Source organism: Manis pentadactyla, chromosome 8 (genome assembly GCF_030020395.1).
Source record: "Manis pentadactyla isolate mManPen7 chromosome 8, mManPen7.hap1, whole genome shotgun sequence".
NCBI lineage: Eukaryota > Metazoa > Chordata > Mammalia > Pholidota > Manidae > Manis > Manis pentadactyla.
In genome coordinates this window covers 12,775,082-12,802,273 of record NC_080026.1, presented here as the reverse complement: position 1 = coordinate 12,802,273, position 27,192 = coordinate 12,775,082, and the positions used below count along the sequence as shown (strand labels likewise).

Here is a 27,192-nt window from a genome sequence, read left to right as displayed (position 1 = left end):
ACGGCTGGAATGTGAGCTCACCTCTGAATGGCGACTAAACCACATTTGAGGAGGTGAAAGCAAAACTGTCAGGTGTCTGGTGAGAATACCGACAGGTGTTGGCTCTATGTTCACAAAGGGGTCCTTTTGTTTACCTCCTGACTGCAGCCTCCTCTCCCCCCAGGCTTTTCTGAACAAGGAACTTCCACTTAAGGAAAAATGGGTGTGATGGAAGGTGGACTGGAGCCAAATCTTAGCCTATGGATGAACTATGCTCTTTGTCTTTTCCAGAAAAGGTGTTGACGTCTGGAAATTTCTACCTTCACCAGCAATCACAGAAGGTAAAATAAAGGGATGCAATGAAGCAAAAGAGCTTTCTAATCAATGATGATGCTTTAATTCTGCAAGTGGACCATGTAGGGACAGGCAGAAATTAAGGATGAAGGAACACAGCAGTCCGGCAGAAGGAAGGGGTAAAGGGCAACCCTCCAGCCAGCAAGGAGAGTGGATGTCTGCCATGGCTGGGGATGCCTCACCTTGACTTCCAAGGACAAACAGAGAACTCAGAGAGAACCAAGGTCTTCCTCTCCTAGATTTAAAATGATCCTTATGGCACTGAATGCTTTCTCCATTGACACCTGAAGTTTTAGGGTTTTGCCTCCCCATAAACTCATGGGGCAAGAGAGATTATAATCAACTCTGTGGTGCCAGCACTTTGCGGGACTTTGCTCTGAGGAGACGCTTGTCAAAAGGCATTATAAAGACTGACCCTCCTACACTGAAATTTAACTTTTTTTAAAAGAGAATTTACTGGGCACAGTGAGTAATGCAAATGGACCAATTTCCTCCATTAGCATCATTTTTTCCAGAGAAAGAAGGCAACCAGGTTGGACTCATTCTGGAAGCTGTATGCAGGCAGGGTGTGAATGAGAACAGTCAGATAGCCACCCTGGTGAGCAGTGAAGGCCAAGTGCCCCTGTGGTAAAGGGCTTCTAATCCATTTTCGTTCATCTAGACTATGCGCTATTGGAGAAAAAGCAATCTCACGCAGCAACATAGCCTGCTCAGAATGTACAATGATAAGGTAAACACCCAAGTTAAGTGATGTCATGTTTGCAGATATATCACTTAAAATGAAACAAATGGAACAGGATATAGTTGAATCTTTCAAAAGCCAATGATACTTATTACACAATTCTGTGTTGTCATTAAGGTATTTTTTCCCCTCTAAAAGCACAAAGTTAAGTGGTTAAAAAGTTTGTACAATGGCTGGTGTCCCATGTGTCAAGAAAATGAATTTTTTATTGTAAACAATTACAAGGTGAAATGATACATTTTTAAAAAATAGTTGTTGGCTCCTTATTCCACGGAAATAGGAGGGCCCCAGGATTCCCTGTGAAGCTGTATTAAATTTTAAAAGCTTCTTTTCTCTATTAATATTCTCTTTGGTTGATTCAGTAGGTGAAATTTTTGAGTGCCTACTATGTGCAAGGTATAGTGTTTAAGAACTACAGATACGGAGGTGGTAGGATAGGGTCTTCACAGGCTTTGCAGTCTAATGGGGACAAGACTGTGCCCAATCTCATGAAAACCCTCTTAGCTGCTTACGACACACAGCACTGTTTTTCTAGAGATGCTTGTTTTTAATAAAAATGCCACCCAGAAGTGAAATACTTCTGATACAAGAACAGCTGTCTTTCTTTTACAGCTGCTGTTCCGTGTACTTGGATGACATTGTGAGAAACAGCTTACCCCTATGAGTGCTTGATATTTATGACAAAGGTTACACCATGCACTCTAAGGAAAGCAACTTGGAAGATTTTTTAACAAGACATCTATGCTACTATTAAGCCGGGCAAGGGTAAGATGACTTCAGTTAGATTTCTGAACTGAAAAACCAGCACACTCAGATCTGGGTCATGGCCTACTTATTTTTAAGTGTGTGGGAGACTGTTACAAAACGAGAGATCCTTATTTGACCGGCATATCCTGTGGCTTACTCCAAACCGGGGACTAGCCTCTAGTTTGCCCCTTGGAGCCTAATATGCAGGTTTCTGGCTGAAGATGGGGAGAGGCTTTGGACTGTCAGCAGATCCTTCAGGTGGCTGTTGGGCTGGTCTTTTCACAAAGGAGATACTGAGTTGGACTGACAGGCAAGAAGGAAGGGCCATGTAATACTAGTAATACAACTATGATCCATAAGTTTGTCTGGGTATATTAACTTCAGAAAGTTAGTATGTAATAGCCAACATTTATCTTATTTATGATTTAAGATGTATTCTTTATTAATGTGATAAAAATTACATAAAATTACCCTTAACTAACTGATTTTGCCAAATAACACAGATTATTCACAGCTGAATATCCCCTTCATTTGTGGTCTTTTGGGTTTGCAAAGAGTGTGCCTCAGATGTCTTGTGAGATTGATCTCTCAGGTCACATTCTCTTCCATATTCTTTTCTTATTCTTCAGAACCAAGAGGAACACGTATCTCCAAAAGCTTGCCTCTGGTAGTGTAATCTATGGCAGGCAACGCCGCAAATGCAAACACTGTTCTGGTATTTTCCAGCACCTCCTGGGAGGCATTTAAGGTAACTGCATTATAGGATTCTCTAATGTGCCCTCGACAGGGTTTCTGTGTGTAGGATGATTTTTTAAAAAAAAAACAAATGCCTGATTTTGTGGCACTAACAATCCCTTCTAAGGGACTGCGAGCCATCTGGGTAATGTCCATGATGACTCACTGCTCACCTCTACCGTGCAGTTTCCCGACCAGTCTTCTGCAGCTCTACCTGTACAGGCATTCGGGCTCGAATGTCTTCCCTTGACACCCTCACTAAAGACCACTTGCACGATAGCTCACGATTTCACCTCCTTGAAGTCCTCTTCGTGTACCTAATGAAAGGCTTCAGAACTTGGGGTTCTCTGTCGTTTGTAACGGAGTGGACCGTTTCCTCACTGTGCTCTAACAGTGGGGGAAATTGCTCCTTCCAAACTCCCATTTTTTGGGCCATGCAGTATTTTATCCTCATCAATGTTCTGCGAAACATGACCGGTCCTCCGCATAAGCTTTTCCATCAACTGTGAAAAACAGCTCACTCAGCAAATATAACTAGCTTTCTTTCTGATAATGTCGCCTACTTTCAAAATTCTTTCAATTACCAACATGAAAGGAACTATCTGGGGCTCTTCCTTTAAAAATTCCACCTGAGGATCCACGAAATATTATCCATTTTTTGTATGCATGACACTGCTTCCAGTTTTAGACCCCCGTTTCCAGCCAAATCCTGCTGTGTTGCGGAACCGAGACGCAGAGCTGCAGCGCCCCTCGGCCAACGCCGGGCCACTCCCTCCTGCACTGTCAGGTTTCTCTCTCTCCTCCTTCCATGACCCTTATACAGAGTGGTTCCATTTCCCACTCAGCTCGATCTACATCACTAAAATAACAATTTAACAACTTTAAAGCCAGGTTAAAAAGAAAACAAAAGTGCAATCCTTCCTTATTACTCCAACATAAGTATTTTAATATTCTGCATGTGCTACTCTCCTAGGTCTATTTTCCATATGTGCACTGATTGGTCCTTTTCTTTCACCATCTACATTGTGGACTTTTCCCTACCTTCTTATAGAATCACTGTTAAAAAAATGGTTACATAATGTTCTATTTGGAAGGGGATTACGCATAGTTTCTTGGTCACTATAACTAAGGCTGCATGAACATGTGTGCATCTGACCTCTTTAATCCCAGCACCAACAGCTATACTGGTGGTCAGATGGGTGGTTAGAAAACTGGCTTGAGATTAGTCACCCTGGTTTGAAATTCGGCTTTGCCATTTACTAGCTATGACTCTGGGCAAGCTGTCTCTGGTTTCACCATCTGTGAAATGGGGACAGCAATAGTACTTATTTCAAAGGATGTTTACAATTAACATATGAGTACTTAGGAGAGCTTGATGAATAACAGCTACTGTTATTACTACGAGGACAACAGGAGGGGCTCAGGCATTTGAATCACGCTTCGTCCTCTTGCCCTGGAACCGGGAAACGTCGTTCGGGACTGGCCCGTTTTCCACGGGACTGACTGAGACTGAACGAGCTGGCTGGGGCCGCTGCCTCGGCTTCACACAGCATGAGGACATGCTCCAGCTGCAGGTCAGGATGAAGCTGCCGGCAAATGCCTTTAGAACACCGTTTCATAGTAACACCTCCATCTTCCACCCAAGATCCTTACGCTTTAATAAAATCTTACTCCATTATTTACTGTTCCTCCCTGGCAGAGCCTGACAGCAAAAAAGTGTAAAACTGCCTGGGGGGCCTGCTGTAGGCAGGGTGTGATGGACGGTGACACCAACTGCCCGCAGGCAGCCCCACCACAATGCTGGCAAGGCACATTTTAGAAACTAGACCTCCCTCCTTATTTGGATCTGCAAAAGAACCCTCACCCCGCTGGCCCCCGGGGCTGTACCAGCACTTCGCTTTCACGCCTACAGCTGCTCAAAAGAGCGTGGCCCGGGGACGGTACCCCTCAACACAGGCATCCAGACTGCTCCGCTGCCCCTACTGGGCGCAGGGCATGTGAGCGCATCACAGTCCCTCAAGTGTGACCACTGTAGAGGTACCAGAGAATCGCACAGGTCTTTGAGTATTTCTTTTGTCCTAGCGCTGCCCAAATCTTGTTTTTATAGAGTAACAATGCTTAAGACAAACATTCAGGGAACAAAACAGGCAATAAAAGCCCTTGAAAGATTTCCAGCATTTTTACTAGAGTTGTAATTTTTCTTCTCGACATTACCTTCTCTGCTTCCTGGCACAGGACACTGCCCTAATAATGTCATCTACACACAGAAGAGTTATGAAATGTGGGCAAGAGCAGTTTTTAAGCCCTGCTGGGCACATACTCAATCTGAAAAGTCAGAGTAACACAAAAAACAGATGTAAAACCAGCTGCGGTCTTTGTGGACAGTCGGCCAGCAGTCACACGTGCACCTCACCGGAGCTCCTCCGTGATGCAGATGAAGCTCGGGCAGTGCGGCAGAAGGATGCCGGCTCGGTCCTGAGACTCTAAAAAGCACTCACGTATCCAGCAACTAGACACATTTTTTTTTTAACTCTCTGCCCTTAACACACAGGGTCTTATTCAGACTCCATTAACATCACGGAGAGGTCCAGAAAGAGAGATGGGCGTCACATTGCCTCCTGCAGCACTGAAAACACACGCGGCCCTTGTCTATCGGGGGGTGTGGGTCCCACAGAGGCAGAAAACAGTAAGCACAGGGCAGGCAGTTCCAACTGACGTGCCACGTGCATTAGTCTTCGTAGGGACCGTACTCTCTTCCAGGAAGGTACTGGAAGAGCATTTTTAGACAAATCTGTGAATTACAACTATGAGTGATGGTGATTTTGCTTTGAGCACGTCTCTTAATTTGGACATCAGTTCTACCTAAAACTTCCCATCTCCAGTTCCCAACATTCACACTGTGTGGGAAACTGCCACTATTTCTCCATAATAGAATTTTTATCAAGTAAATATTAAGGAGTTACTTTAAATCTCTAAGGAATTCACCCAGATTGTTTCACAAAGAAGTCACTGATTCTTTTATCCTGGTTGGGGACCTTCCAAACAAATCTGAATTACTGCAAACCAGCTAACACTAAAAACCACAGTAAATCTAAATAAGGGACAAGGCTTCAACATTTTCACAGGAAAATACGAGACCAACACACTATCACATACATTTAAAAAAGGATTTACTATAAGAAAAGATTAAGTCTCTGTGGAAATACAGTAACATCAGACACAAAAGCAGCAGACTTTTTAAAAAGCAAGTTCAGAAAAACAGGTTGTATTAAAAACTGTGATGTGGAATTTTACAGAACTAAAACATGTATTACATTATGTACCATGCCCCAGGCCAGGGTGGAGGACACCTGGCACAGGGGAAACCAGCCACAACACACCGTGTGAAAAGAGTGCGTGAGCAGGAGGATGGGGGCACGCGAGAAGTGAGGACTCGTGTGTACAGCTTCCCTCCTCCTGCTTAGCCACCCAGAGACCTTTCCTAAGAGTGTCACATTTACGATGAGTTCACTGTTCAATCCGCTCATTTTCATGAAGTCTTCTGGGGACTATGTCTCCCGTGGGTTTCTTTTCTGTACTTGGCTCCAGTGTCACCGGCAAACTGCCAGTCATGCAAGGATCCGAGGACTCGGAAAGAAACCATCCTGGATAATCCTGCTTATGCTGAACAACTTGCACCATTATATAAACTATCCTCTGACTGTATTTATTAAATGTTATGTCTGCCTAGCAATGAGCCTACATTATTTAAACATTAGAAGTGGAGGCTCATTCAATTTACCCTCCCTTGCCTGACGCAACTTTTGTTTTTCATCTGGTTCTATTGAAAATAATCATATGTGCTTCACGGAAAAACCCAGGATATGGCACAGCCATTCAGGTAATTTGAGAGAGTGCGCAGCAGACTGGTAGTCAAAGGTAATTCGCATATTATGTGTACAAAGTAAGGGGGAAAAAATCCAGAGAAGTTGAAAACTGTTTCAAATTCTGTTGTGGCTTCTCAAAACCGACTAGGGACTTGTTTTGGGGAAGAGCTGAGTTCACTGGAATGATGTGCTTCCCAGTGGTGCACTGCACGTTTTAAACTCCTACCTGAAGGCAGTTCAACCTCACTTGTATGCAAAAATGTCTCCAAAAGGGCCCTCCAAGTAGCATGGCTTTTATGACGAGCTCATGGCAAATGCTCTCAGAAACCACTCGGTAGCCTCTGCTATCATAGGGTGATTGATGCATAGGCTCTCTGTCCCTTGCACAAGATCAAAAATCAAACACAGCCCTGCTGCCAAAGAACGTATAATCTAGTTGGGAACCAAGACTAACACACAGGAAAGAAACATTAGAAGACGGCACACAATTCGGCTCTGATTCAAAACAACAGGAACAGCTTGACTGCATAGCTGTCCCCCCAACAGTGATGCTCTCGTGAACGAGCAATACCTCTTTCTGTGCCCCACTGGACACTTGGCACAATTTGGAAGAAACTATTCTCTACTAGCTGCAAAGGTACAGAGAATCCTACAATCGTTGATACGTAGTTTGGAATTACGGTCTTTTTTTTCCTTGAAGGGGTGCGACTAATAGTCTTCAAACCCACCTCAATGAAAACAGTTTAATGACACGATTGTGAAGTTTCTGGAGGAAAAAAGGAACTGTCCAACCTCGGTTCATGACACCCTGAGATTTACTTCATGTGGAGAACTGGTACATCTTATGTCAGATGATGCATCGGATGTTTCTCCTTGTTGCACAGAAGAACGAACTGCGAAAGCAGTCATGGGCTGGTGGAGAGCAGCCCTTCAAAGGGACTAATACTCTGATGTCCTGACTAGGCAAAGGACAACAGGGAAGTGAGGACACCAGGGGTCGGCTGTGCAGGCGTTAGACACAGAAGGCCCCACAGGGCAGGGTTTCTAGAAGCCTCCCATGTACCAAATTTCTCCCTTGTCTTTACTTGGTTGGAGGGTCAAAACATTCCTTTTTTTTCTTTCCTTTCAACTTAAGTGTCTCTGATGGGAAAACAAAACTAACTGCAAAAAAACAAAAAATGAAGTTCTTTACAAGGTTACTCCTTGGAATAGTGTATTTCCAGGTCTTAGATTTTACGCTCCAAACTTGCGCCTATAGTCAGTTCAAGCTCACATGGAGCCATGCAAACAGGGTGCCGTCAGGTTTTAGTAACACAAGATGAGTGGAGCCCGTGGTATGACCTCTGCTTACAAACAGGTTCCCTATGGAGTGAGACTCAACTGGATACAGAAAACTCGAGTGAACCCTTAATCATCATCAGCCATCCAGTTATAGACAGAACTTTGGAGACAGAGCTGAATAAATGCTGAACACTACGTATACATGGATAGCCCCTGGGGGAAATACTGAGACGTTTCCTGGTTTGCGGTCAGCTGCTAGCAAGCTAACTTGTGATTGTCTTGGTGGACAGTGGAGTCAAATGTATACAAAACCAACAACATTTACTAATGCTTAGTATGATTTAAACACTGTGCTGGGCATGCAAAATGTAGGTGAGAAAAGAGTTTCTGCCTTTGGGAGCTTCTAGGCGAGCGGGCTGACACATGTACACATGCTAAGTGCCACGAGAATGGTGGTGGCCTCCAGATGCTCTGCAAACAGGGTAACCCAACCGGATCAGAGGAGGTGCTTGCAAGGTGAGGCGAGCGTTGAAAAGAGTCTTGAGGATGAGGAGGGGACAGCCGGGTTAAAGGGAGTGCAAGGGACCCAGGACACCGGGAACCATGGGAAAGCAAGCAAAGGGAACGAGGCAGCGCGGTGCGTTCGGGGCACCTTCCTAGCTCAGTACCGCAGGACGGTAACCAGTGAGGCAGGGGTCAGAGGGAGAGGGGGCTCATGAAGCAGGCAACAGCCCTGCCACCTCTGGCCTTTGATGTCATTCTAGGATCTTGAATCTCTTCTTCTTTGGAGGGGAAGGGGAGTTTTAAGCAGTGCAGTGACACAGAGACCTGCATTTTATCTAAATCTCTGGCTGCAGTCAGGGAGGATATCTGAAAGAGGAGGACTAGAGATAGGGCGGGCAAGCAGGAGGCTACTGTAATGGCTCAGGTGGGAGACAAGGGGTTACACCAGGCAGTGGTCGGAGGGGTGCACAGGCAGAGGGCAGATTCCAGAAGCAACCGGAAGAAAACACTCTAAGGACTTGAATGACTTTCTGTGCGAGACGTGATGGATGGAGGGGATGAAACTGAGGGTGGCCCAGTCCTGAGCTCCTGGCCGGGTGCCTGGTTCCAGTGAGGTAAGGACAATGGGAAGAGGAGCAGGATTAGACACGGAGGGGGCTGCGCTCCTTTTGGAGAGGAGGAAGAGTAGGTGACTGAGACCAGCCTGAAATTCAGGGGGAAAAGGAGGTGAATGTTTGAGAGTCATCTGAAATAGGTAGCAGTTGAAATTTTGAGAATGCAGGACATCTATTAAAACTGTGAGATTAAAATGGAATTCAGGGGAGTGACAACAAGATAGAAGAAATGAAGCCACAAAAGAGAAGCAATTAACACAACATGGAAAGAAAACAGAGAGAGGGGTGAAACGGGGGATAAAGGAGGACACATTTCAAGGACGAGTCAAGGAGCAGCAGGGCCAAATGCCATGGAGACATAGTATCAACAGACAGGAAAGCTCCCGATTTGGTAACTGGGCGATGAGTGGTAAGGGCTGAATTGTGCCCCCGCCACCAAAACAAAAGTTGGTGTTTTCACCTTCAGTACCTCAGAATGCGACTTTCTTTAGCAATAGGTCTTTAGAGTTAAAATGAGGTCATCAGGGTGGACCTTAATCAAGTAACTGGTGTCTTTACAAAAAGGGAAATTGGGACTCAGAGACAGATTACACGTAGAGGGAAGATGATGTGAAGAGACACAAGAAGAAGACGGTCATCGACAAGCCAAGGGCAGAGAGGCCGGAACAGTTTGCCCTCACAGCCCGCAAAAGGAGCCACGTCTGCCAGCACCTCGGTCTTGGACTTCAGGCCTCCAGAACTGTGAGACAATACATTTCTGTTGGTTAAGCCACCACGTTAGGGTCCTTTGCCAGGAGAGTGATTTTACCGTGAGGGATTCTGGCTGCACACTCAGAGGAAGTCAGGTCGGAGAGAGCTGAGGTGGGAACGGGAGTGAAGAAGTGGAGACTATACTTTTTAAAAGGTTTATGTGAGAAGGAACGAGAGAGGGACACAGTGCTTGATTTAATTCAGCTTCAAGACCAGAGAGACCTGACGGCTCTCAAACACAAATGGCAGATTTTTCTAGAAAATTGTTTATTTAAAATTTATTGGCATAAAGTAGTTCATAGTTTTGTTCATTGTATTCTATGATTTTTAAAATGTCAGTTGAGGTTATATTCACAATTTTGTTCCTGGTATTGTTTATTCGTGCATTTTCTTTCATTTTTCCACCAATTAGTCTTGCCAGAGATCTGTTATTAATTGAAGGTTTTGGTTTTGCTGGAAAAAAGGACTAAAGGCAAAAGACAGAATGAAATTATAAGGGAGGGAAGGGATAGCTGGGGAGCAAGGTCCCAAAGGGATGGGATCAAGGCCACAGCTTTGAATCCTTTGTCCTTGAGACTTCAGGGGAGGAGACAGGCGAGAATGGCTGTGGGTATGGGCCTCCCTGCTGGAAGCAAGATGGAAGTAGACAGTGTTTCCACCCGATGATCTCAATTTTATTCTTGGAGTACGAAATGAAGCCATCTGCTTGAAGGGGAAGGGGTGTTGGGCAGGGGATGGAGCAGGCTGAGGAAAACTGAGAATTGCTGCTAGGAACCTGTGTGAGGACCAGTGATGCTGAGGGTCTGGTCAAGCTGGAGACAACCTTTACCTGCCAGGATGTAACAGGGCAGTGTAGCCTTAATCCAGGTCCAGCACTCGGCAAAGCAGGAGTGCCCAAGGTATGGGGTACAAGAACACTGAGGATGCCACTAAAGAAATGGTTTTGGTGCTCAAAAATGTAGACCAGATTTGGTAAGGATGGACAAGAGGTGAAGAAGGACCAGTAAAGTGTAGAAGTGGGAGGAGACCTTGGTATTTCAGGTTAGGTTTAGTGGGAGCTACAATGAGTGTGACCTTGGAATGAAAAGCTCCCAGGTTCAGTATTCTTGGCCATGAAAACACAAGGCAGGACAGTGGGAGGAAGTGGCTACAGTGGAGGGGACAGAAAGGCCACAGGCTTAAGGTCCAGGCTCTGTAAGGGAGGGGCAGGGGGTGTGAGTAACAGATGCCGAAATCTTCCAGAACAAAGGCAGGAGCTGGGAAGGAAAATACCACAGTCCTCAAGGGATGTGACTGAATGACAAGATTTACTGAGGATGGTGATAAGGTGGGTGGGTTAGAGGATGACTTAGGCCTCAGAGGAGGAAAAGCTTCTGAATGCTTTACAAGTCAGACAGCTCCTCCCCACTGGGCTGGCTGCCACTCATGTCTAAACACCCAACGTTTGGCAGAGGTGAAATTTTAAGTCTTACTTGTAGATCCAAGGAAATAAATTTTAAGAGCTAAAGGAGGGATTTTTTTTGTTCCTGATATAAGAGTTACCATGTGCTAAAATTATATATACATTATGTATGTTATACCTATACATATTATATTATATTATACATACATACATTATATAAGATCACTGATCGAATCTTAGATAAACAACATACCAGAAACTCCTGGTGGCGTCTTAATGAATTTTCCATTAAAATGACTAATGACAGCTTCACACTTTTCTGTTGATTCCATCCTGTTCATATATAAAAAAGACAAAGATTTGTAGAGATCCCTTAGTTATCATTTTGGTTTGTTGTATGCATGTGAATACTATCTTACAGGTTTATGGGAGAAAATGAAACCTAGCAACATTGTGAAGGGTAAGGAAAAGTGTGTTTATCCCATCGTTAATCAATTGTTGTTCGAGTACTTCCACAGGAAAATGAAAACTGAAAACTCGAGTACACTCTGAATCTTAAAAGAAATAAACTATATCCAGAGTGTTTGATATCAAGCATATCAAACATGATTTTTTCTACTTTTTGGAAAGCTGGCAATCAGTACACAATAGCTTTGTTAGCCACAATACTGAAAAACAGAGACACCAGTTTAAAATACTAGTGTGCTCAGTGCTCTTAAAACACAGGTCGTTTCAAAGACGGTCTTTTTTTCTTTTTTACAGTCACAAAATGACAGACTCAAAAGTCATGAGAAAACTAGTGTCAATCAAAGGGTGTATCAAAGGGTGTGCCTTGTATGTTTTTACTTTACCTTCCAGTTGAAAATTAAATTAGTAAAGCCAATTATGCACCTTTTTTGTCATCTTGACTTGAGGGGCGTGATAAGGGATGAAGCCTGACTTTACAGCTTACAGCACGCTGCAAGTGGCTCAGAACATTCGAGAAACATTTCAGGGCAATTAAATTATTTTGGCTTATTTTTCTTTAATGGAGGAAGCATTGAATAGTCTACTCAAAACACGCCATGCTCCTGGACTACCCAGAGAGTTACATCTTGGCTTTAATGGATAGTAATAGTTCTAAAAAGCAATAGGATTTAATTGGGCTCCAACTTTGGATACAGAACCGCCATTACTTGATTTGCCTTCAGACACCCACGGAGGCGACGACTTTCAGACAGTGCTGAGCTTTTCACTGTTTCACCTGGATCCTGACAGCCAATGAAGTGTGTACACCGGAGATGCTAGCCTTGGTGACTTTCTGCCTGGAGAATATTTTAGTTTTATTATAAAAATTTCTGGCTGAACAAAAAGAGCAAGTGCCTAAAAGCCAGAAGAGGAGCCAAGCACTAGAGTTTGCTTCATTACTTGGCAGCCTGATGGCAACGGGAAGGTCCTTTCTTTGCCTCCGTTTTCTGAGATGGCAAATAGTGACCAATGTGTGCTTTACTGATCTCACAGATCTGTGGCAGATGCGACTTCATCAAACAGGATAATGTATATGAGAGTAGAATGTCAGCAATTTTTCTTCCAAAATCAAAGTTAATACTTTCAAACATATAGACACTATTTGCTATTGCACAGTATTAATAGCTCCCTAAATAATGCAAAATCATATTTTTGTAGGATGGACTTTCAGATGAGAGCTATATCAAAAAATCAAAGTTCCTTCTGTTTAAGATTCTTCTTTTAGAAATGAAATTAACTATTACACATGAGTATCCTTTCTGGGAAGTAAGGGATAAAAATAAGAGGGAAGGAAGTGGGGCAGTTTAGATACATCTGCAAGATTTTACTTCTTAGAAAAACAATCTGAAGCAGAAGAGTAAAATTTTACAATTGGTGTAGCAATTGGGTTAGATGGGTGTCCTATCATTTTCTTTCTGAATGTTTGGAATAATCTAATCCATTGACCTCTTGATGATGAATCAAATTTCCATCTAATGAGGAAAACAATACCAATTACCTTAATGAAATTTAGGTGCCTAAGCTTGCTATTTTTGAGAAGTTAAAAGCATTCTGATCTAATTAATCAAAATCTTCAGGACACATATTTTCAGAACTATTGCTTGTGATTATTTCCTTGCCCTTAGTCACCAAAATTTTAGTGTCCTCAGGTTCAAGAAATCTTAATGAATTTCCGAAAGATCTGGAAAAATGCAAATGAATACTTACACATTTAAATTCATGGTGTGACTGGCTTCCATAACCCTGCTCAATTTTCTCTTCTTGTTCAATTTTTATTTTGCAAGAAACTTAGCAAGGCTATTGTTGACGTAACATGGAGCAGTGTGCTTACCTCGCAAATCCAACACCACGACTTGTACCACTGGAATCACGCAGTATCCTAGTAGAAATAACTTGTCCAAAGGGCTTAAGCATGTTTTCAAGTTCTTGCTCATCCATGGACAGTGGCAAATTAGAAATATACAGGTTGGTAGGATCTTGTTCCTGTTGCTAAAACAGAACAAGGAATTTGTCCATTAATTTCCAAGAGGAGGTGAGATATTTATGTTAACACACGTGGCCACTCTCTTTTTCTCAGGTCCTTTCAGAGCGTTACCCAGTGAGATCATGTCAGTTATAGAACACCTGCGTCCCCCAGAACTCTTGAAAACGGCTTGGACAATCTGTGTAGGTCAGACATGATCCCACTGAGCCATTCTTAGCAGATGTGAAGTGAAGCTGCCGCCAGGCACCACTGGGCTGGAGAGGAGGCCCTCATGCAACCACAACTCTCAGCTGTTAGCAGTGCTCCCAACAATAACTAGCCTGTCCTCCACTACTACTATTTTTAGGTGTCCATTTAGGCGCACTACCGCAGAGGCAGTACTACTGCTAATAATTCAATCCAGAGACACACAACAGATTCTGGATCACGTCATCTGAAGTCTAGTGGGGCTGGCCCAAATTCCACCCCCCTCCAATCCAAGGCAGGGCCCTTAGTACTTTTGAATTGGCATTGCCAATGGAAAAAGGAAAGCCCCTAAAATAACAAAAACAAGTAAACACAAAGCCTTTATAAAATGACAAACTCTCGGTGGAGCAAATTTTAGAATCTGGGTAAAGTTGAACTCAAGAGTAGATGGTGAGGGGAATTTTGCTAAATCATTGCTACTCAATGAGTGGTCCACAGGCCACCAGTGATGGAATTACCTAAAGGCTTATTAGAAATGCAGAATCTCGGGCCCCATCCCAGGTCTACAGAATCAGAAGCTGCATTTTAAAAGATTTCCAGGTGATTCATATGCATACGGAAGTTCCAGAATAATTAGATCACTTCCTACTCACCTTTCCTTTGCTGAGAGAGAATCGGACGAAAACAAAGATATGAAAGTGAATTTTCTGAGAACCAGTAACTGCTATGTATATTTACTAAGAACATCAGAGAAAAAGCTTACAGAATCAGAGAAAAAGCTTATATGACAACTGGAATACTTCCTGATCAAGTCAAAATTCTGCAACTGTGAGATTGGGATAAATCTTCATTTTAAATCAGGCTTTCCTTTGATCTTTTATCCAATTGTATCTTGACACACTGAACTACGCAGGCTTATGTTTTCTCTTTAATAAGCACTATTAGTAAAGTCATTTACTGATATTTTAGCATTAGGCAAAGGAACAGCACACTCGTTATGTTTTAGATTTGCAAAATGCACAGTACTTTAAAAATACATGTGAAGCATATGTATGCTTGAATTGTGTATAAAGTCTCTACTTCCAAATGTATACTAGCATTAATTAAACCTGAAGCTTATCCTTTTATATTGTTCACTACAAGTAAAAGTGAACATTGATCTTTCCTGCTATAGCTCTCTGGTAAGATTTAAAATAACCATCTGGTATCCCAGGGAATGGCATATATGCTGGTATTCCCTAGAATTAAAATTACCAAAGACTGAGAAGCTAGAAAGTACTGCCCTTAGGACTTCCTGGTTCTGACAGAAGGCGGCAGCATGTAACTGGGCCAGTGCCTGGGCTCTCAAAGGTGATGTCAGTGTGGGTGGATCTAAGAGAAAAATTAAAAATTTTCAAATGCTTCATTGCAAGCCTAATACTTAACCTCATTAGCCCTTCACAGACTAAACAAAATGGTCATGATCTTTAGCTGAAATTAGATAAATTTAGAGTGGTACCAGTGATTATTTTATGCTGAGCAAAACCTCCTATGACAATTACAGAAAGTATATCTTTAATATATAAGAACTGGAAAGTGATTTAATAAATACATGACAGTAATAGATAAAATGTTTCAAAGTACAGGGAAAAGCCAAATGGTCTTAGGTATGTAAGTTTTCAAATTCTTCTGAGGTGAGGTGAGAGGTAAAGTCTTATCTCCTCATTTCAACTTTACCACCTCCCCCCACTTCACCCAATTAATTACACAGCTCCTCAATTAGCCATCTCATGTCGGCCCTAACCTCCCCAGTCGCTGGAGCTCCTCTATTACTTCCTGGGGAATTCTGGTCTTCATGGCCAGCCCAGATGGGGTCCTTTCCCTCTCGAGGTAGGTACTGCGGGGCCCACACTGCCAGATGGTACTGATAGTGCATCTCATACACCCCAGGTTCTCTCATTACAAAATAACCATGACTTCAGTTCTGTCTTTCAGCTGCTTACCGTGAAGTAGGGATATAGAAACACATGTAATAAATGTTATAACAGTTACATGTACAAATCACAATGGAAGGTCACCTAGTGGAGCTTGTCTTAGGAAGATTACGGAAGACTCTTCAGGAAGAGGGCATGACATTGAGTTGAGACTTGAGAGACAAGCAGAAGCCATGGGGCTGAAAGGAGATTGTAACAGGCTATCTAAGGAGCCTCACTGTATTTTGTCAATCACTGCTACATAAAGTTTTCCACTTAAGCACTGCTGACAACAAGAAGGAATATGTATCCTCAACAGTCTGTACCAAAGGCCAAAGCAGCTTTGCCAGAGCTGGAAAATTTCCTTGAAGTCTGGTGATTTAAAAAAAAAAAAAAAAAGTCATGTAAATTTTATAATCTACACCCTAGCTGAATTTGTTTTAACAGAGAAACGAATATTTCTGACCTAATACTTTTAAGTAATACTGATAAGCCAGGGAGATAAGCCATGTTTGTCCTGTGATTTCAGGCACTCTGGTGGGTAGGGCGAGAGTAAGAAAGAGGAAAAGGACTTGCTGTCCGTGTACTGCAGCTGGAAAGCCACGACCCCAGAAATGGGGAGCTTTTCTGGAAGCACGCAAGCAAGGCAGTGATACTATCAAACCTACCTTATGAGAAAGATTCCTGAATCATGCTTAGTCAGATTGGATTAAAGCTGGGAACTCCCTAATTAAAGAGCATTAAAACACTCCTTAGACAAAGATATGGCACAAAAAAATGTTACATAAGAAACATGAATTATAAATATTGTGGGCTTTCTAAATTATAATTATAAAAACCTAAGTGACTAATATTTAAGAATATTCCTAAGAGAGCTTGTCATATCTGAAATTATTTTTACTTGAGGTTGACAATGTACATACTAAGTACTTTCTAAATCTGCATTTTAGTGGCTTTTATTACCAAAATATTAATAAGAATATTACAATCTTTGAAATCTTGATTCAACTTGAAAATTTAACAATGAAGAAGAGAAAATTAAGTGCCAAAATCAAAATCCAGAAAGAAACTGAGCTTGTAACACATTCTTTGATAACTAGTGAGACAGAGTAGACCAAATACAAGTAAATATTTCCTATGATTTTAACGTATTTATTTTCAGTAGCAACAACTCAGCCAATTAGATTTCTTCATCTGGGATGAGCCTCAGAGCTTATGTTATAAATCTTTCTTTTCAAATGGTCAATTTCATCCTGCAAACACTGACCACAAAGCTGTAATACTTGGAAAAAAAAAAAGAGAGAGAGAAAATTCCCAAGATGGCAGCACTGGACACAAAAGTATTTAATCCTGAAGGTGTCCACACAATCTAATGACCATGCATTCATCGCAAATGGAATATATAGTACTTGCAGCAAGTGGGGAGTGGTTTTTGAATGAGGATAATTGAGTTTCTTTAAAATCAGTGACAACCTAGCTGTTTTATTACATGCAATGCTATGTCTCAGAAAACAATTATTCTGTCAATTATGGGTGACTAAATACAAAAATGGGGCCAATGGGCCTCTTTATATCCCTGGGCATGGAGAGGGTTCAATGGCTTCTCTAACAAGTAGAAAACTAGATGCCACATTGGCCCGAGAGGGATAAATGGCTACTAATGTTCACTTGAGTAGAAAAGCAGCGCTCAGAGGTCCCGCATGGTGTAAAGCATTCAGTCATCATCTGAAAGAAATTAACAAAAACCTCCCTGTGCGTGTGGAATGGTTCCTAAAATGCAAGAAAGAGACTTGGCAGGAAGACCCGACATCTGTTTTCTCTTGCACTGAATAAGTTCACCAACCAGCAGATAGCTGCTTATGGGCACGTGAATGCAAACTGCTTGAAGCACGGTAGACTTCTGTGTGGAAGGGGGATTAAATTCCTGCTTGTTTGACAGCCTATTTACTTAAAAAAAGGTGTGTGTTTACCACGAGGCAAATAACGTACAATAATCTGCCACCTTCCACCCAGCAGGACTTGAGAGGCATCACTGAAAGGCCTACAGAAGTCACTATGAGCAGATTATCACCGACACTGGTTTGAGTTTTACATCTCTTTGGCTTGTTATCTGAGTTCTTCTCTTCTTTTCATAGATTCTGAGCCTTCTATTTAAAAAAGGCACAAATTTGAAACAAATGCCAAGTTTAACAAACCATAATAGCTTTGAGTCTTTCAGAAAACCTTTTGATAAGTTTCATTAGGATACTCTATGGATAGAGTGCACTGATTTTTAAATGTCCAATTCTTAATTTTCCCCTTAATTTTTTCTTATTACATAAGAAAGCAAGCCTTTAATAAGTGGCAACATGAATTTTTAAAACCTTATATAGAATCCTGATGGGTCCCTTATCACTCAACCATGGGAGCCAGACCTAAATTTCTTTAAAAAAATTGTCTCCACAAAAGGTACCTGGCATGGCACGGCCTTCTTTATCCAGATAATACGAGGGAGCTAAGTCAATTCCAGATACTCAAATTCATGGCTCTATGGCACAAAACAATGCATTCTCTTGCATTTAAAATACCTTTGTAACTTTAATGATACAATAAAAAGAAATCAGGTCCAGGAAACTCAGACATTATATAGAGACCTGAAGAAATTCATACAGTACAGAGTGTTGACATAGTGCCAATGTCTCAAACCTGTGTACTATTCGTTCCCCACAGATGATGTAGAATGGGATCATTTTTCCTAGTCAATTGACAGTACCAAGCCTCCTAAGGAGGTCTTTGAACAGTGCTCGTTATCAGCCCACAGGAAAAGGGCAGTTGAGGCGCACTGCTGACGTGACATGTAGTGTCAATTTGTACCCAGTGCAGTTCTGCCTAAATGCACAGTGCAGACTTCTTCAAAACAGCACCCAGTTAATACACTGTGCTGTTTAGTATCACCGGCACTGAGAAGATGCCTAGGTAAGTGATCACGGTGCCTCTCTAAATGAGGTCTCTCTATTGGCAGCAGGTAGTTAGAATAGGCCTCTTTCTGTTCAGCAGATGCCACAAACATGGGTGCCAGGCACTCTCACCTTCCCGAGTGAGACACCGACCACCCGAGGAGAGTCTGCGCAGGAGCTGGCTGAGAACAGGCTGGGGGTGCTTACCTGCCCAGCCACCTCCTGTCTGTCTAGGAGGTCGGAGAGGCTAAGAATGAACATATATGTGGAGAAAATGCTGATGTGTTCCGAGTCCCACCATGTGGGCTGCTTCCCTAACATTGCCAGTCAAGCAAGAGGGGCTTCAACAGACCACTTGGGAAGCTTGATCTGCATCCTAGAGCCTCGTGGATACAATGGGCCAGTAGCTCACTTATGCCTGAGGAACCTAAAAAAAGGCAAATGGCTGGTTGAAGGGGCCTGTAAGTACGGCTGGGAACTAACTCCTCCCCCACAGGCAGATGGCCTAAACCAGATGTGGGCCACTCAGCGGGGAGCTGCCCAGGGCTGGGTTAGATCCTCCCCGGAAGGCCGCTCTGAAGGCCAAGGAGGTCCCAGCAGAGGGGGCTGCTCGGAGAGAGACCCTTAGGTGTTCAGGAGCTTAGAGCCTGAGGACATGAATTCGCTAGCTTCAGAGAACCACAAGGGAAAAATTAATTTGGGGTTGACATGGCGGGGTAAGAGATCTCTGAAAATCTCTAAAACATTCCATAGGAGAAAGTGTCAGCTCTTCACCTGGCCAGAGGAACCCCCCCTCCAGATTACACCGTGGTCAGGTCAGAAACCTTTCCCATCCTTCACCACTGCTCCAGGTTGGAAGGGTTAGAAACCGCAGCTAGGTGGAAGCGTGGGAACAGCACAGGCTTGGGAAACAGGAAAGAAATGAACCATGTTCCAATCCACTACAGGTTTCTACTTGGAGCAGACCTGAGCTGAGGGAGGGCAGAAGCTTTAACATCATATGAGAGTCAAAATTTTGTCAAATGAACAGGACTGCACATTTAAATTTCAGGCATTACACTTAACATCTGGGATGTATGCTTGAAAATCTGACATTCCGCACCAAAACGTTAACCAGGAGCCTATTCATATTCCTTCAAATAAGAAAAAAATTACAATGTATCACACACTAATCACAACCCCAATCTCTTTAAGTGTAATTAAAATACTTTCCTATTTTATCATTTCCTAAAACGTAACGAAATACATTTGTTACATATCTGTGTTATGTATGTATGTATACACACATGTAACAGATGGTAATACTGGGATGTAAACCTTTAAAACATTGCTTCCTGATCACCAAATCAATATGGTTCTAAGTGGACAACTGCTTTGTAAGCTATGGTTTCTCACAGCACCAGCCAACATCCAAGACACATGTTTTTCGCGGACTCTCAGCAGAGTTTTCAAAACCTCTACATGTGATTCTGACATTTCACAAACTGTATTTGGAATATAACTTGAGACTTCCCATACAACAACTTGTTTAAGATGTGTTGAGGTTGGTACAAATACATATAGAAATGGCTGAAAATATACTGAAAAATAATCATGCTCCAAGGAGTATGAATATGAATAATCAAGAGGCACTCTACTGAAAAAAATTAACCAGAAAGACCTGAAATGAAAGAAGCAAATGAAGGAACTTTTAAAAATAATAAGAGTAGCCAAAACAGTCATGGGACCTGCCCTGGATCTTATCCATGAGAGGAAGAACCAGGGCCTTCACAGAATAGAGGAAATGGACAGAGTAGAGGGAAAAACAGAGCTGCTTTCTGACTGTGTTGAAAATCCTGCTTATAAAATGCACGATTACCCACTGTTTGCAGAGGCAGATTAAACACTCTGTAAATCATTATACAACATAGGTACTGCACATTCACAAATATATTTAAAATGTTATAATCGTTGTTTTTCAACAATGCCATTGGGCACTGCTCTATATTATGGACAAATAATCTGAAAGTCACAGTGCTTATTATTTACGGTTCCTGTTTAACTTCTTAATTCTGGAGTTCAAGAAAATCTGAAGTAAGTCCAACTCAAGCCAAAGCTTAAAAAATATCAAAAGTAAAGGACTATGTTAGAAAGGCAATCCCTTTCATTAATTCCTGAAATATTTCTGTTGATTTTTTAGTCCAGGTAACTATCCTGGTAGCTGTGTATATGTCCTTCGGCAGCCTTCAGGTCTCAGCAGGTAACACGTCTCTCTGCCAGAGCTCCGTGGCATCCATAAATCTTCCTTCCTTATGGAAATGTGAATGCTCCTCAGGGAATGATCACGTGCTACTGTTCAGAAGTAGCAGAGGACAGCACAAAATTACTTTCCTCTGTAGTTCAAGAAGCCAGGTAATATAAAAATTATTGACTTTTTGAAAAGAATACACACAATATCAAACTGCCAAGTTTCAGGCGTGAAAATATTTTCCACCGCAATTCAGGATCACAAATGTAAAATAACATATACATAATTATATGAATACCTTAATAATTGCACTATAGTACTAGATATCATAGAATCCAAATTTATATTTGGGCAATAAAGACCGGGGCAAGAATATCCCTTCACCAACAGTCCTCATCTAGAACGCCAGAAGGTCATTAGAAACAAGTCTTGAATAAAGCCATTGTAGAGCTAGTGAAAAGTAGCTTCATATCCCATAAATAACCAGTGTCTAAAAATGCCTGACTTCTGTACAGATTCAAAACAGCATCTGTAGCTGACACTGCATTAAAACTACTACAGCGGACATGGAGGCAGGGGACAAAAGTCTAGAAGGGTCCAGCAGGGCCCAGCAGTGTCCAGAGTAACTGGTTAGATGGGATGGAGGAAAGGATGCCCAGGGTGACAGGAAAAGCAACATGTCAGGCCTCAGAACCAAAGCCAGGCACCAGAGGACTGCTTACGGCTCGCAACTCACCTTTGCCATTTGAGCTTGAACCCCACTAGCCTTCAGGGCAGACACAGCTTTCTGAGCTGCTGCAGGGCTGTCAAAGTCGACAAAACCGTAACCTGAAATGCAAAACACACTTAGTTTTCCACCTATTATGTTTTGATTATGCAAAGAGTGAAAAGAATGACTCCGTCTGGTTTCGGATGCAGGCAACAGAAACAAAAAGCCTGCCGTCCCAACAGGTCTCACGCGGTGACAGCTGCAACACAGCAGCCTTCCCCGGCCGTCTTCCCCCGTCGTCGCTCACGGGTTAGACAAGTTTCCCTTCAAAGTAAAACAGAACCACTGTTTCCATTTTTCAGATCTTTTTCTCAAGTGTCCTGTACTCACTTGGGGGGAAGCATCTGAATTACTAAAGTTAAAAGTAAAAAAAAAATTAAAAAGGAAAAAAGTCAACTTCAGAGAAATAGCATTTTTGATGATTTGGTAAGAAAGATGGAGTCACCTGACAGAGCTCACCAGTGACAGAACTTTGTTTATTCTACAGACAAAAAAAAATTAAACTTATTCTATAATCTGAACTATTTTTCTAATAGATTATGTATAACCATTAGATAATTCAGATGTAAAATAACACAATTTTAGTGCTTGGCTAAAAACATCACTACTTATTTTCTTAGCTCATGATCTCCCTTCAAAATAAAGGGGGGGGAAATGCCTCTACATATCCAAAATAGCAGTTTCAGCAGTTATGCCTTAAAGTCTAAAAACAAAAAACAAAAAAAACAAATAACCTCCTAAATGAGGCCTCTGGTTCAAAGATTATTTATCTACAGCTTTACAAACACTTTTTTCTTTTATTAAAATATCATTGACATACAATCTTACGTTGGTTTCAATTATATGACAGTGGTTTAACAGTTACCTATATTATTAAATCCTCACCCCTTCTAGTGTGGTCACTATCTATCAACTTAGTAACATGTTACAGGGCCATTAACTGTATTCTCTGTGCTGTACCACTATCCCCATGACCAACTTGTAGTGTGACTGCGAATTATTCTGCCTCTTCATCCCCTTCCCCTTCCTCCCCAGCCCACCCCAAGCCCTCTCCTTTGGTAACCACTAGTGTTTTCTGGGTGTCTATGAGTCTACGGCTATTTTGCTCCTTCTGTTTTGCTTTTTACAAACATTTTTAACAAGCTGGTCAGCTTTTTTCCCTAGTTACAATGATCAAAAGTCAGGAAATTATTAGCCAAGAAAGGGGTTGGGTTGAGGGTATGGCTGCTACAAAATAAGCATAAGGATGGTATCTAGCAGTGAAAACTAGTAACAAGTAATAAAAGAGGAAAACTATGCAAAGAACAGGATTTATGCAACATAAAAGCAGAGCCCCATGAATCTCCACTGATTCTGGGAGCATCATTGTACTGAAGTAGGCGATCGCTGATTTTCACTGTGATAACTCTTAAGTTATTGAGAAAAGGTTAAATTATATTTAGCACACTGTTTAAAAGATCAGGGTGCCAGGGAAAAATACCAACAGATATTGTCCTGGAACTCAAACCTATTACAAAATTAACTTCAAATGAGTAAGAATATTTTGAAAAAGAAAAGCATTGTTTAAAGGTTGCACAGAAGAGGCCCCAGTTCTATCCTTCATTTACAGATGCTATAAAACTATATCCATTTAGACTGTATGGTACTAGTGTCAAAATAGACAAACACCCCTATCAACAAGGCCAAAGAGAAAGCTTGGAGAAGGTCCACAAGTCAGTTTGCAGTATAAGTAGCACAAATATTGTCTGGTAACCAAATAAAAGTTGTAATGAAACAGAGTAGACTATCAATTACAGAAATAGATGTTTGAGAGATGAGTGTTAAAGCTGAAACAACAAAGAGCTTCCTTCTATTACTTGGAATTGGATTGAAATAAAGCTTAATTTGATTTAGACAGTGGAGAAAAACAGCCAGGTTAGAAAGAAAAAGAAGAGTCTGACCCAGGTAAAAGCAGAGAATGCTATTTGACTGCCAGATTAGAAATTAGGCTAAAGATACTTCGGGTGACTTTCAGAAATCTGTTGTTAATGCTGTAACATGCAGCCCTCTATGGGGACATACACAGGCACAAACACACTCACTCAGACAAATTTTATAACCCCCAAAATTTTAGCAGGTCATAAATGAACACTCAAACACAGTGAAATGATGTAACTGCTACTGATGAATATTTAAATTTTCTTCCCAATTTTGCTGTTGTGAGTAAGTTACAACACACACAAGACCTCACTTTTGAAGTTCTTGTAGTTGATGTTATTACCTCTCAGGGACTATTACTATTACTTTATCTGTTACAGTCTCACTAGGAAAAATCCATCCCGGTTGCATTTTAGTTGCTTACATCCTCTTCTGGCCTTTTCAATCACAAAGCTGATACCTAAATATCTGCTGGAAAACAAGTTTTTCAGACAAGCATGTAACTTTGATCTCTTTCATTTTCTTTGTTATATTACTTTCAAGTAAATATGTGAATGTGTAGATTTCAGTTAAATGGGTTCTGTGAGGTTTCACTATGTAATTATGTGTACAGATATTTTCGAAAGGTTCACTAAGGAACACAGAAATCTCTCACTGAACCCCTAGGAGGATTCTTTTCAGGGCTCAGGACCAGAAATAACCACCGCACTCCTGCATTCTGGAGTTTCTACCACACTGTAGTGACTGAATCATGGGAATAGCTTCTGTTTTCTATTTTTGCTTTGGCCACTAGGAAACACAGGATCATTTCTGCAGTAACCTGAAGTTTCCCGCTCTTAATCCTATTTTCCCTTGGGTCTGATTTATCCTCACCCATTTTTACTTGTGTGTACGTGTGTGTTCTGGTCTTATATGTGACTCTGAAAGCATTAATAATTAATCAGTGTCACCATCAATACTCTGTAAGCTTTTATTTTGTCCTGACTTGCCTTATATAGCAGCGCTGGAATGAATTTAAGTACCTCTTGTTGGTTAAAAAATGACAAAAACTGAAATGTATTAGAGCAACTGAATCGTGAATTTTTAAGTTCAGTAACTAAAGTATGTGTTATTCAGTTTCCTTGAGCTTAATTTTGTCTCTTGGACAGAGACTCCAAAATATGTTCTGTGACCTCTGAGGTTTCTAATTTCCAAATATAAAATTCCTTCATCTGTTCAATCTCAAAAACTTAGACTATAACACAAGAACTTTTCATATACATATATATTAATACTCTATCACCTCTTATGCATTATCTATATTCATCCACCCACTCACCCTCTCCTGCACCTACCTTCTCATTATCTATAACATGGCTAACATATTCTCTGTCTTTATTATGAGCTACCCTATTACTTCTTCTCATTTGTCCCAAAGTTGCTTTTTTTCATGAGCTCTTTCATTCTCGCTTCTGGGATTTAGAAAACCATTTTTGCTCGCTCACTCCCCTTATGTGCTTACCCCACCCACCCACCAGCTCTCTGCTGACATCTATTCCTGAGAGGCCTGTTTGAGACACAGAGCCCTAGAAGGCTCCCATCATTATCCACACATACTCCTGAGATTCGCTTTACGAGAAGGTCTCCAGGAGACAAGCTTTAGTGAAGATCAGTTCTGAATTATTCCCTCCCTTCCTGCGAAGCCCCGCAAATTTCTCTACTTATCTGTGGAGCCTTTCCAACTATTATGTGTCTGTACTACTATGCTAGATTTAGTTTAGCACTAGTATTTTTTTTATTTATACCTTTTCTAGACCATGTTGAGGATTTTGTAGAATTTTAGCTTCTAGGGCGCAGGTTCTCACTGGAGAAGAGTGTACAATACGTACCAATTTTCACTATGGGGATGTGGTGGAGAATTCAACCATGGAGGCCTCTGGGTCTTCTCCCTCACTGAACTAGAGCAGCTCTGCTTTTTAACACATCTGCTCTGTAAGATTTCTTTTTTGTTTGGGGAATGACGAGGAGGAAAGGTAAGACCAGGCTAAAAACTGCTTGTCTACTGAGATTTCTCTCTTGGTTTGAAACTAATGTTTGGTATCAGCTTCCTGTTTTATGGCTGCAAGAGCCCATTTTTCTTTATAAAACCAGGAGATTTTTTTCTATGTCCCTGTTCTCCCAAATCATTTATAAACATGTTAAATAAAACTAATCTTGGCAACTAAGTTTAAATGTGTCAGTCTACAACTTGACTCTCTCTAGTTTAATTCCTTTAAAATATTTATTGAGTACCACTCTAAATAAAGCACTGCTTATTCACTGTCCCAAAACAAGATTGCCTTAATGTGCCATGTTGATTAAACATGGGCTAAGATATTTACCACAACAGCTCCTTTAAATTTAGGGGCTTTGAAGAAGAGAGAGAAGTACAATGAAGCACTTCAAGTCTAGATTAGAGGCAATGGCCGCCTCCTAAGGAGGGGGGCCCCACCATAGGGCTCATTTACATTCCTTGCCTTCTCCAGATGGTGCTAAACCACAGCCATCACCATTTGAAAAACTGGGGTCTAATTAATGAGGAGATTTGCCTTCTCTGCCTATTCCTGTCAACTTCATTTCAATTCATGGGGTCAGTAGTTAGACTCAAAGTCAGCTGACTCCATTCTTCCCCTTTCCTAGAAATCACATGCCTATTGTTAAGATGCTGGATCATTAAAAGTCGGAACCACAGAGCGTCAGGGCTGCCTACTGTAGACACCTCCTCTTCCAGCTCGCCAAGCTGGATGAGCTCATCCTAATTACACAGAAAACTGAAGGTCAGTGCATCAAATTAAGGCAGCAGCATATTTCAAAGGGGCGTATGACCTCCCCTCCCTTTTACAATTTGGTCAGTGAAAATGGTTCTCTCCTCCCTGCTGCCAATATTGTCAACAGGCATTCAGTGGAGAACAATTGGGAGTACTGAAACATGTAATTAAGTACTGCTTAAAACTACTCTATTCTAATTAATAGAGCCAATTTGCACAATATGTAATCTTTTCAGTCCTTTAGTACAGTCCAGTGGTCTCCAGTAAGCAGCTCTAATCTCCTCAAGCTCAGGGAAGAAAAGCTATTTTCTAACTTTACTCCCCTTTTAAAAGTAGAGGCTAAATGCCAACCCTTATTTTGCATGTTAACTCCACTGGCGTCAAATCTGGGATTCTGGCAAACTGCTAGCTGCTGTTGGGTTTCCAGCCAAAAGTCGACTAGGGACAAATGTAAGCAATATGCTGACATTGTGCAAGACAGAAACTGGGTGACATGTAAGATTTGTTTTTTAATAAAATGGAGGTAGTTTTGAAACCAAAGATTAGGTTAAAATTCCATCATTTTTCTGAAGTTATGATTTAGCAAATTATCATCCAAGGAAACATACCTTTGCATTTGTTCGTTGTCTTATCCAAAATTGCCTTTGTGGAGACTATTTTCCCATACCTAAAAGACAAAAAGAAAAAAGAAAAGGAAGTTATAACCAAGGAACTCTATTAATGTCTAAGTCCAGAGACCACACATACTTTTCAAACATCTGCAAACCTTATATTTAAAGTACAAAATGTCCTATACTAGCAGACAGGAAATGAGAATTCTGAACTCAAAACTAAACCAAAAAAAAAAAAAAAAAAGGGAATGGCCAGGCTTCCCATTTGAATCTCTGGATTACAGTTTGATGGCTAGCTTTGAGGAATCAGGTACTCCCCTGACAATTGTGGACCATCAACAAC

General features: G+C 41.5%; 1 protein-coding gene across 8 annotated transcripts in view; it reads right to left on the bottom strand.

Annotated features, from left to right (window-relative positions):
- Positions 1 to 27,192, bottom strand: part of RBMS1 (RNA binding motif single stranded interacting protein 1) — a 207,667-nt gene that overhangs the window by 14,848 nt on the left and 165,627 nt on the right. For all 8 annotated transcript variants that reach the window (XM_036884257.2, XM_036884255.2, XM_036884259.2 and 5 more), the window contains exons 3-6: positions 26,847 to 26,905; positions 21,503 to 21,594; positions 13,313 to 13,470; positions 11,228 to 11,307 (exon numbers count right to left, since the gene is read on the bottom strand). In XM_036884257.2, the coding sequence (XP_036740152.2) occupies positions 11,228 to 11,307; positions 13,313 to 13,470; positions 21,503 to 21,594; positions 26,847 to 26,905 (389 nt within the window). The remainder of the gene's footprint in view (positions 1 to 11,227; positions 11,308 to 13,312; positions 13,471 to 21,502; positions 21,595 to 26,846; positions 26,906 to 27,192) is intronic.